Source organism: Artibeus jamaicensis, unplaced genomic scaffold (assembly GCF_021234435.1).
Source record: "Artibeus jamaicensis isolate MK-2021 breed Jamaican fruit bat unplaced genomic scaffold, CSHL_Jam_final scaffold_854, whole genome shotgun sequence".
NCBI lineage: Eukaryota > Metazoa > Chordata > Mammalia > Chiroptera > Phyllostomidae > Artibeus > Artibeus jamaicensis.
Window position 1 is genome coordinate 530,142 of NW_026522058.1, and position 12,499 is coordinate 542,640.

Here is a 12,499-nt window from a genome sequence, read left to right on the forward strand (position 1 = left end):
TCATTGCATTTGTTTAGTGTCATTACGAATTCATGTATTTTAAATAGGTTTGTTTTTAGTCTGTTGGAAATCATTCTTAGGAGCTCAGAATATTTTGGCCAGTGGGTCATCTTTAACTTGGTCCCTTTATCTTTGAGACTTTCCTAATGGAATAATGTATTATTTCCTTGTTTTCTGGCACCACAAGATATTCCAGGTCATGTGGTATGTATTCTGACCTAAACTTGGAATTTGCCACTTTTGTCTAAGAGCATTGGCTCATTTTAATGGGAATTATTTAGAAACCACTATGTGTATATCAGGAGTGTTTATTACTACTGAATTTGAATTGCTACTGGCTAGATTCAGTGAGCAGACTAGGGGGTACGTAACACTTTTTAAGAAAACATAATTTTATGTGTACTTTGTGCCACAGTTTTAAAATAACCATACCTGTACTAAATACAATTTATATATGACTCAGTACTATAGTTTAAAATCACATTAAATAATTTCTCTTTATTAGATTGTGTGATCAACCTTGATACAGTTTAGATGTTTTCATTTTTTTACATATTAAAATTGTTTTTTTTAAAAATTTAATTCTATTTTTAATCTTATAAAGTTTATGATTTCAAAGTAAAACTGTAAAAGCAGAGTTGTTACAAACTTTAGATACGAGTTTATTGGACCAAGAAATGAAGACTATTAAATTGTTTAGTAAGCGAATAGACAATGTACTGTAAACATCTTTTTAAATTTGTCATTTGATGAACAGAGTTTTGGAGAGCTAGGCTTTGGCTAGTTGATTTTCGATGAAATGGCCTCCTTTGTTAAAGAAGAGAGGGAGTCCATTGAACTCTTCCTTGGTAGGCAGTGGGTGGTAGGGTAAGTAAGTAGTTGGCCACTGGCATGGGTATTTTAAAAATTAATGTTGCATATGAAAATTAGGATTTTTCCCTCTGCTTTTTTTATTTCCCTTTTCTCTGTGGTTTTGTACATGCATATATAAAGGGTTTTTGTCTTTCAGTCCTCACCAGAGAATATGTTTGTGGATTTTGAGAGAGAATGAGAGAGAGAGAGAGACAGAGAAACATCAGTTAATTGTGCTTGCCATATGTGCTCCAACACACTGAGCCACCTTGTCAAGGCTGCATAATCTTAACAAGCATTTTTTGTGCCAGTTTACAGCTGATTCTACTTGTAAGAAGAATAGGGAAATTTAAGGGTATCATACATGAACCATATTAATTCATGAACTGCCATATAATCTCTAATTCATTTATTTCTAATATATTTGTGCTAATTTAAAATTCACAGAATCATTCCTACAAAGGCAACCATTAGTTATTGATACTTTTCTTCTGTGATAGTAACTGAACAAGGAGAATGGGGTACTCTGAATGGTGATAGTTTCATTGAAGTAGGAGCTGAGGGGAGGAGGTACCAAAGACAATGTGTTACATATAATGAACACTTTTTTTTTTGCTAGAGAACAGAGGACAAAAGAATGGAAAATTAAGTCTTAGCCTTATAAAAATTCTTGAGTTTTTTTAATATAAGGAAAGATGACAGTGTTAGACTTTTTATTTGTATGACTTATGTACACTTTAAAAAGCTGTATTATGAGAACTCCCTTACCACTGATTTATATGAGTTGTCACTAAAATTTTTTGTTCTTTTTTTTTTTTTAAATTTTTTCAGATATTAATCTGGCTGCAGAGCCAAAAGTGAACCGAGGAAAAGCAGGTGTGAAACGATCTGCAGCGGAGATGTACGGGTCAGTACCAGAACACCCTTCTCCGTCCCCTCTACTCAGGTCCGGAACTTTATTGTTTATAACTGCATTGTGTCCATCAGTGGGCATCTTCTCTATCTGTTTTTCTGGGTGTGGGGAGGGTTAACTGTTCTATAATTTTCTAAGTAAAAGTAATAATGCTTTATTAACTTTTTGTTAACATACCTCCTTTTTGCCCATTTCCCAGAGAATTATTAGAATTCTCTGGTATTTTTTACTATTAAAGAGTGGTTTGGTATTTATAGCACAAATTAAATTCTTTAAGAGGAGTTTAGCTTCTAAGAAGCTGGGGAGTAAGAAAGGGAAGAAGGTGGCCTAAGAATGTTTAATTTACTATTGTAATTTTCAGTGTTCTTATTTTAGCAATTAATGCTATGTGTTGAAATTGTAGTTAACTTTTGCCTGTATTTGCTATTTGGCCACTGCATGTTCATTGGTGTAAGGTACTTGAAATTTAATGATGTTATTTGAATGATTGTATGTTATTCATGCTAATCTGTTGATCTATTTGTTGTGGTTGGTTTGACATGGGTTTTTTTCCCATCTGCTGTTGTGAATTGACATTTAACAGCTCCAAATTAATACTTTTTGTTATTCATTTTTCAGCTCCTCTTTTGACTTGGACTATGATTTTCAGCGGGATTACTATGACAGGTATGTGCAAAGTGTTTTGTCTATCTTGGTAAAAAGCTACCTAGTGAGAACCATTTTATTTTTTTATTTTGTAGTAATGAACATTCCCTTTGTAGTAACAAGCAATACAACAAAGTCCCCTCTTTCTGCCAAAACAAAATGAAAATACTTCCCTGCAAATTGTCATAGGTAGACTAGGTAAAGTGACATTTCTTTTGATTTCAAAGAATCAGTGTATCTTTCGAATTGGAACATGTCCAGTTTTTCTGGACTACTGTTTTTCTTGACACAGATTTTTTTGTTTTGTTTTAATTTGTATGCCAAATAAAAGGACTAACTGAACTTGCCTAATGATGAAATGGGACTTAAATAGTAATGGTTGTTCCATTTTCTCTTCACTAATTCCCTATTGCATACTTACCACTTAACTTGGCATTGGATGGCATTACAGCAAAACTAAACAGTTATTCCTACCCTTAAATATTTTATAGTGACCTTTAAACCAACTAATACAAAATAGGATGCAATCAGCATGTATAATAAATTAACAATACAAATTTCTTTAGGAGTTAAAAGTGTTAAAAATTGTATTATAAAATGGAGAATGAGTTAATACAGTTTTAAAAGGTGTAAAGAGTTTGGAATAATGATTATGATTTCTTGTGCCTTCAGAACAGCGTTAATATTTGTTGGAGAGTTCTGAGAAATAAAATTAGAGAATAGGGATAGGTTATGGGTGGTTTTTGAATGATGAACTTAGATTTGATGTAGGAATTAATTTTTGAGGGATGGCATGATATGCAAAAAGAGTTGGTATGACATTGGCATTCTGATATATTAATCTTCATGGAGCGTTAAGGAAACATTAGGTGTATTTGGTTTGAAATACTTTTGAAACTTAATTATATGGAGGTATTTGAGTATATTCATACATTGGACTTGATAAATGAACATGCTTTTCTTCTCTGGGAAATACTACGTAGACTATGGTAGTTATTAAAAAAGGACAGAAGAATTAAGACTGGTAAAATTGTTTGGGTCTACATTGTATAATTTGAATCTCTTTCATACATCATCAAGTGATTATTTCATTTGTCCTTAAGAGAGTTCTTCAGATTTTTTATGTTTGAATACATTTTGAAAAATAATTGGATTTGTACTTTGAAAATAATAAAATATAAAAATGGCAGACCTTACAGTTGAGAGAACAGATATGGGAAAACCTGGTCACTGGTGGAGAGACTTGAAGGCCCTGAAACCTAGTGAGTGTGTCTGAAGCAGCTGCTCTTTACTCCACTCCCTTCTTGCACTTAGATCTCTTGGCCACATTTAAAAGATACTCATGCTCAGTTACACCTGTAGAGATTTATATACAGCTGTTCTAGGTAGGCTCTTTATGAGTGTATTTTTTAAAGCCCCCAAGGAATTCTGTCCAGGTAGGCTTGAGAATCATTGCTAGCAAAGAAAAGGAAGTTTGATTCCTCTTTCTTGATGTCATGGCTTCTTTTAGGAAAATTTTAATACACTCACTTTTTAGAAAATATAATTTCGGGGGTATCATGGAGTCTAGCATAGGAAACTCCATGTTTAAATTCTGTGTATAGAAATTTTAACTCTAATTCTATCTCCATGAGAGTGGTCTTTTGAAATTTTTCTTTTAGTTGTCTTAGTAAGGCAGCAGAACTTTGTCCCCATCATCTCACTGTAATATGTTTGGGAAAAAATCTTTTTCAGTGAGGAATTTCACAAAACTTACTAAAAAGATATAGCAAGGAGTAGTGAAGAAATTTAGATGTTTGCAGAACAAAATCTTCACATTTCTTACCACTGCCTTTTGGTTCTAAAAATTGGTGACAACACACTGTTGGCCTCACTCTTCAGTTTTTAAAGAAGCAAGAGAAAAAAATTTCTGAAGGCTAAATGGAGCAAGCAGGTAGTAGCTGGTAAAGAGCTGATTCAAATACTGTTATCTGTGGTGGGAAAAGGAACAGGTTTAGTGAAGAATGGAAAAACTACTCGGGAGAATGGTGGTTGTTTCCTCTCAGAAGTTGGTTTGAAGATACTTAATTTACAAGTTAAGGTTAAGATTTTTGTTATCCTACTGATCCTAAATCAACTATCTAGGAATCTTTATTTAAAAATGGGAAATTGTCTCTGAGATGCTGAAAGCTCTTGAGTCTGGCTATGTTAATGGGGATTAAATCATCTACTTAGTTGCTGTGGTTTTAAGTCATGTCCTTAAGAATATGAAATTCACATACTGAATATTTTAAAACAGATTTGACTTTAGATTATTTCTTTATTCAGCCTTCTGGAGTCTTGAAGTCTAATACCTATTGTTATGTTTGTGAAGGCAACTGATACGGAGTGGAGAAAAGAACACCTGAGAAATCTAGGGACTTGTTATTTAGCAGAACAGATCATGACCAAAGTCATATGAACCATATTTTTCAGACTATAAGACGACGTACTTTTCTTTCTTTTTCTTTTTTTTTCCCCCTTCCCCAAATTTGGGAAGAATAATGGTTGTTAATGCTGCTGTTGAGTTTTGTTTACATTTAATTGCTGAAATATTGTGTTATTTATGTCATTAAATATTTCATCATATTTTTTTGCCTAAAAATTTTTTCCTGTTTTCCTCTAAAACCTAGGTGCATGTTATGGTCTGAAAAATATGGTAATCTGATTTTTTTTTAGTGCCTACTAATATAGCCTATGGAGACTGAAGAAAACAAAAGATGAGAACATTGCATTTTAATGATCCCAAAATATTATTTACAGTCAGGAATTTCCAATCATTTTAGAGCATGAGGATTTCTGTTTATCAAACACTCCACAGATTCTTAAATGCTAATGTTACTTACTGCAAATTAGACTTCTGAGCTAGTATTTTATTAACCCTATTAATACATTATTACTACTACATATTTTGTTGACACTAATTACATATCAAAATGAAGGGAATCGTGGTCACCCAACCACTCCTCCCCCCAAAAATAACGCCTTTAGCATAATTAGGGTTCTTTTTGTGTGGCAACAGTTTTTTAAAGTAATGCATAGTGAAATGAAGAATGGTTGGCATTTGTTTTCTAAACATCCTTTTAGTAGTTATTTCATTTTAATTCTATTATGGAACATTTTCAATTCAAATATATAAAAAATAGTATAGCAGTAAAAGATAAAGGCTATTTTTATAAATAAACTATCATTTATACTTAAATGATAAATCCCTTAATCTAATCAATTTTGCAGACTTGGTTTTGCATGTTGTATTTTGTGTTGTTCAGCATGTTCCTTTACCAGCTGTATTTCCTACGAATTAGTAGATAAATTTGGAGGCTTGATCAGATTTGTGTTCTCTTTTCTTTTTTAAATTATTATTATTATTTTCTCTTTTTTGGCATTGTGGAGTTGGGGGGAGTAGACTGGAATGCTTCATAAAGGTATTATGCCCTGTAAACATTAGCCTGAGTTTTGACAGAAACTTTAAGAATGTAGGCATTGTTTTGTGAAGAGAAATAAATTTTAAATGTGAAGGGAGAATTACAGTGATTTGATTTTTGCTTGGATATTAATGGCTATTAGTAATTAACTCCCAAAGATTGTAAATAACTTTAAAACTGGGGGATAATCAAATGATAAAACTTAACATGAGTTGCTTGTATTTTAATATGCTGTCTTCTGAGAAGGAGACAACAGGATTAGATTCTGCTGCTGTTTGCACCTGCAGTAAGGTTATTGATTTTTGATGGGGGTGTGGAGTTAACAACTATTAACTTGAAATTTAAAGATTACCTTAGTTTGAGCTCTGGCTGGTGCAGCTCAGTGGATTGAGTGCTGGCCTGCATACCAAGAGTCACTGGTTAGATTCCCAGTCTAGGGTACATACTTGGTTTGCAGGCCAGGTCTGCAGTAGGGGGTATGGTGCATGAGAGGCAACCAAACATTGATGTTTCTCTCTTCCCCCTCTCTAAAAATAAATAGATAGGTAGGTAGGTAGGTAGGTAGGTAGGTAGGTAGGTAGGTAGATAGATAGAAGATTACCTTAGTTTGGAAGAATTTTTTAATGAAAGTTTTTGTTATTACCATCTTGTGGAATTTTGAATTCTAGTTTTTATAGCCATTCCTCATGTTACAGGTGTGGAAGTTGTTATGAATTTTAACAGAAGTTGTCAATGAATGTGAAACTACACATTTTAAGTGGATTTATTAATATCTGACACTCAGATGTACTGTCAGCTGTTTCAGATATTCTATAAACTCATACATAGTTTAAAATTACCCAAAGATTATTTAATGAACGTAATTTTTTTGTGTGTGGTAGGAATATAAGTTCAAAGTAGCCTGTGCTTTTAGGTTGAATATTCATGGGGGGGGTTATATTAAACTGGGAGAGTTACATAAGTCACCATTCTGTTCAAAACATTATTGAAGTTAAAAGTCTGATAAGTCTAGAAGCTCCTGACAAAGATCCAGTTCCATTTTATGTCTTAGTTGAGAGTCTTGTTGCTTCTAGAAAAATTGTTAATTGGAGCAGCTCTTGTGAGAGAACTTTTGTAAGCAGGTGCTTTGAAATACTTTGCAGTATTTTCTTTTTCCGATTCTTAAATTTCTGTAGTTAAAATCTTTTCACATTAATTTTCATTCACTTATTGATCATTAGAAGGCAGTATAGTATAGTATTATAGGTGGTATAGTATATGCCCACTCACCATGATTAGAAAGAGGAATGAACTATATCTGCTCACAGATCAAATATGACATGTAAATAAATGGCCAGCAATATAATATACAGTGAAGAAATGTACTGTGAAATTAACAGGGGCTGTTATGTGTCATGCATTGTACAGGATTGTCTCATAGAAAGATAAATTGTGTTATCCTTTGGGTAGCAATAAGCTTCCCTGTTGAGATTCAAAGCGCCCCATTTAGTTTCACAAAGGGCTATATTTGAACTTGCCTTTGGTGCAATAAGTAGAGGGCTTTTAAGCAGAAAGAGTGAGGGTACAGCTTTAATTACAGTTGCAGAGTTGTGAATATCTCTGGTGTATTTGGGGAGGCAGCCAGCTATAGCTGAAAAGAATGAGGGTTGTAAAGGGCTATATGCATGGCATATTGAGGAGTTGTATGGTTAGAAACAGCCCAGTGGCTAGCAAAGAGAAACTGGAGGAGGGGAAGGTGTAAGTATTGCAGTTATCATTGTGATTGTTGGAATGGAGAGGTAGACTGGACTTGGTATGATTTATTGGGTTAAAGTTTTGCAAGTGGGTGCTTTGGGAAGAGGAGTCAGATACAGCTGAGGTTTTCTTTTATGACTAGAATTATGCCATTAAAGGTTGCATCAAGGAAGGTTAGGGGACTTGAGTTGTTAAGAGGTGTGGGAAACCAAGTTCTTATTCATAATTACCCTGCAGGTCTTTTCCAGAAAGGTATACTGATCAAAAATAGAGAAAAATAGTTTGTACAGTGGTGGAAGAGTTTCCATTGAAAGGGCAAGGTGGGTGAAAGAAGCTAACCATCATATTCCTTAAACTAATAGTTGAGGCTTTATTTTGTTCTAGGGACAAAATAGTGTTTAGTTTTGCATTTTTATATTTTAAAGATTTTATTTATTTACTCTTAGAGGGAAAGGGAGGGAGAAAGGAGAGAAATAGTAATGTGCAAGAGATGTATCTATTGGGTTGCCTCTCGAACGCCCCCAGCTGGTGGTGACCTGGCCTGCAACACAGGCATGTGCCCTGACCAGGAATTGATCAGGCTACCTTTTGGTTCTCAGGCTGGCACTAAGTCCCCTGAGCCATACCAGCCTGGTCACAAAGTTTTAGGTTTTAGATTAAACCAATTTTATTGGGGTTAGAGGGGCTGTTATCTCTTACCCACCCCCACCCTTTTACATTTTTTCTGATATTCCTGAGCAGTACTGGGCTTGGGTTGGAAAGCCATGTAATTCAGAGAACAAGAGGGTTTTTGCCTACTTGGAAAGCTAAGAGATGCCTGTTTATGCGTCACTTAAAGTGACATTTTAAATGTTACTTTAGGCATAAGGTAGAATTTTACATTTTCTCAGAGCCCCTTTGTTGGTTGTATCTTTCTTGTGGGAACCTGATCATGTTACAGTTAACAGGAGGATTTTAGATGAGGGCATAGATTAATTCTTTCATTATAAACTGGATTATATATGGACTTACATTTTTGACAGTGATATGTTCTTTATTTCACTTAGCAGAGCTGTTTTCTTATTTCTGTTGTTTCCTGGATTCTTGTAGTTAGGAGACATGTTTTGAAGGGTACGGATGTGAACTTCAACCAGAAAATCTGCTCTATGACCGTGGTGTTCTGGTTATATTAATATCTAATTCAGAGGTAGCCTCTGCTGTTTTAGAAATCAATTGTATTTTAGGACATTCTTTCATCCAGATAGACTTTGTCAAGCTCTAAGATGTTATATCCACCTCCCCCCACCCCAATTTTTAAAGATTTTATTTATTTTTAGAGAGCAGGAAGAGAGGGAGGGAAACATCCATTGATTGCTTCTCCTATCACCCTGACCAGGGACCAAACCCTCAACCCAGGCATGTGCCCTGATTCCCACCAACTCCCCCCCAGACTTGGCTTTCTTGGGATAAAATTCACATAGTATAAAAAAGTCATTTTAAAGTATACAATTCAATTTAGAATATTCAGAGTTGTGTAGTCATAACCATGATGTAATTTTAGAACATTCAGTATGTCTTTTGTGACTGATTTCTTCCACTTAGAATAATATTTCGTGGTTCAGCCATATTGTACCATGTATATTTGTACTTCCTATTACTGAGTTGCATTCTATGCTATGGATGGTACCACATTTTGTTTATTTATTCATTAATTCATGGACACTTGAAATATTTCCACATTTTGAATAATGCTGCTATGAATATTTGTATATACATTTTTGTGTGGGCATATGTTTTCATTTCTCTTGAATATATAGGAGTAGAAATGCTGGTCTTAAGATAGTTAGTTCTCAAAAAAAAAAAAAAAGATAGTCCTCTGTTTAACCTGAGGAACTGCTACACTGTCTTCCAACACATCTGTAACATTTTATGATTCCATCAGCCATGTCTGAGAGTTCCAATTTCTTCACATCATCGCTGACACTTGCTTTATTATCTTTTTTACTTAAGCCATTCCAGTTCAAGGATTAATATGCCATTGTGGTTGTGATTTGTGTTTTCTTAAAAACTTGATGCTGAGCATACGTGTGCTCAGTGGCTATTTGTTTATTTTTGCAGAAATAGATTCAGATCCTTTGCCTATGTTTATATTGGCTTTTTTTTTTTTGTCATTAAGTTGTAAGGCTTCTTTATATACTCTGGATATAACTTAAATTTTTTTAAATTTAATCTTTATTGTTTATTTCCATTAACATTTAATCCCCTTATATCCCCCACCTTCCCTCAGCAATCACCTCACTGTTCCTGTCCATGTCCATGAGTCGTTTTTCCTTTTTGCTCAATCCTTCCACCCCATCTCATTCATACAACCTTTTGGATATAATACCTGGCACAGACAGTTTTGAAATTTATTAGGGTTTTTTAGTTTTTTATAGTTTCACTATTCTGCTTTTGTGATCCTAGGAGATGTGTAACTATCAATTTATACTAAGGACATTAATTTGGTTTGTAAGGATTATAGGTTATTGACTGAAAAAAATACTAGGTCTTCTAGGTGCTCTTTGGAAATTATGTCAAGGCAGTAGATAAATGTCTTTGGAAGCAAACTCTAGAGCAATGCTGTTTAGTAGAACTTTTTGGTGATGTAAATACTGTATCTGCACTGTCAGCGTAGTAGGTATCACCTACGTCTGGCCGTTCAGCACTTGAAATGTGGCTAGTGTGACTGAAGAACTGAATTTTCTATTTAATTTACCCACGTTAATAGTGACTGACTACTCAGGTCTAGAATGCAGCATTGTTGGTCTTACTGGGTTGAGTGAATTGTGAATAATGTTCAGTATGAGAATTGTAATGACTAAAGACTGCCCTTCAGGCAAGAAGTTAGAGAACCCAGACTGCCTTTTTGGAACAGAGCTGACAAGGACTTTAAGACGATATCCAGGAGACTAATGGGTTTTTTCCGGGAAACAGAGAAGGTACAATTCAGATGAATAGGATAAGATCACCCCTTTAATGAAGTGTGCATATGTCAAAAGAGTAGAGGAATGAACTGACAAATGGGTTGATAGTTTAATCATCCAATGAACAAGAAACAAAATCTACTGAAGAGAATTTGACTTATTCTTACAGTGATCTGTGTATTATTACTGATGCTAATGGAGTTTAACAAGGAGAACAGATTATTATGGTACAAACATAGAATAGCAAGATAAATTCATCTGCGGAAATTTGTGTTTGTGATTTTCCTCACAAGAAGCAGGATATTATAATAGTCTTAAATCACATCCATTATAGACACAAGGCCTGATTTTTATTTTGCAGTAAATGCCTTGAAAACTGATCCAATTTTATGCAAGATTGTTTGTTTGGCTTATTTTTTTCTGAGTTTCTCAGGGTAAACCGCCCAATAGTTTTTATACTAGAAAAAAGGCAGACTAGTCCTCCCAGCAATCCACCTTAGGTTGAGCATGTAATTTGCGATTAATTCTTGTTTAGAAGTCAGTTTAGGAAATCGCTTATTTTCTCAAATGTTTGTTAAGACCTGGCTTGTGTGTCTCAGTGGTTTGAGCATCCGCCTACAAATGATCAAAGTTGCCAGTTTGACTCCTGGTCAGGGCATATATCCTGGGTTGCAGTCCAGGCCCCAGTTGGGGGGACGTTTGAGAGGCAGTTGATTGATATTTCTCTCACACATCAGTGTGTCTCTCCCTCTCTTTTTCCCTTCTTTCCCCTCTCTCTCAAAATAAATAAAATCCTCCCACTCCCCCCCCAAAAACCACCAAATATTTGTTAAAAACTTACTATGAGGCTTTATTGTGTGCACTAGGGGTACTATAGTGGAAAATAGATGACCTATGAGAAAACGAATGGGTTGAACACAGCATGTAGAGTATGTTAAGCTATTGAATATCTTCAAGTTTTCATCTGAATAAGATGAGAAGCCATTGGTGACTCTTGAGCATAGGATTGAGGATCTTTTTTATATTTATACGAACAAGATTATTCTGAGAATGAGTGGCTGATGAAATTATCTAGGCAAACATTTGAGGAGGGAGGACCAGGAACTGACAGGAGTGGTGAGAAGTGGTTGAATTTTGAAGTTAAGGTAGATAGATTTGCTTACAGATTAGTATGAGTCAGGCTAAGGAAAGATCAAAGATATCATCAAAGTTTTGGACTGGCAAACTAGAAACTTGGAACGTACAGACACTGATGAGGGGAGAACATTGAAAGAACTTGACTGAGAGGTAAATCAGTTGTGAATGTGTTAATTTAGGCTCCTTATTAGACATTTTTTAAGAGATGTTAAGCAGGCAGTTGTTTCTGCTTATATAGGTCGTGCAATCATAAAGATGAGTACAATGGAAAAGAGATTATGACAACTTTACAGACCAGGGAGATGAGGAATAAACAAAGATAGCTGAGCACCCACCAAGAAAAAAAAGTTGGAGAAAAACCAGAAGCATGAGTGTCCTGGAAACTATGTGCATATGTGTTAAAAAGTAGAGGGTTAATCGTTTAATATGAAGATTTAGAAATGTCTGTTCTGGCAATTTGGAAAACATGGGTGACTTTGACAAGAGCAGGTTTTAATGGTGGGGGCATACACTTTACAAGAAGATTCAAGAGAAGAGAATGGAAATACAGATAATGGAGACAGCAAAAAACTTCTAGTACAATAAGATACATGCTTTCAGTGTACAATTTTGACATGCATAGCCATGTACCTGCTGGTGAAGTTAAGTTATAGATAGTTCCATATCTCCCAGAAATTCACCACAAAGCTCCTCTGTTGTAGTCAGCTTCTCCCTCTGTTCTATTCCTTAGCAACCACAAATTTGTTTTCTCAGCTCTTTAGAAGAAATTTTCTTATAAATGAAATGAAAGAAGGACCTCTCTTGATAAAAGGAGAATATAGGAATGAATGGGC

At 34.7% G+C, this 12,499-nt stretch overlaps 1 protein-coding gene across 16 annotated transcripts in view; it reads left to right on the top strand.

Moving 5' to 3' along the window:
* The window catches only part of HNRNPC (heterogeneous nuclear ribonucleoprotein C), a 60,054-nt gene that overhangs the window by 33,644 nt on the left and 13,911 nt on the right, over positions 1-12,499 (top strand). For 14 of the 16 annotated variants that reach the window (XM_053660761.1, XM_053660768.1, XM_053660770.1 and 11 more), the window contains 2 exons: positions 1,684-1,798; positions 2,384-2,431. In XM_053660761.1, the coding sequence (XP_053516736.1) occupies positions 1,684-1,798; positions 2,384-2,431 (163 nt within the window). The remainder of the gene's footprint in view (positions 1-1,683; positions 1,799-2,383; positions 2,432-12,499) is intronic. The other 2 variants (XM_053660769.1, XM_053660771.1) reach the window with 1 other exon arrangement.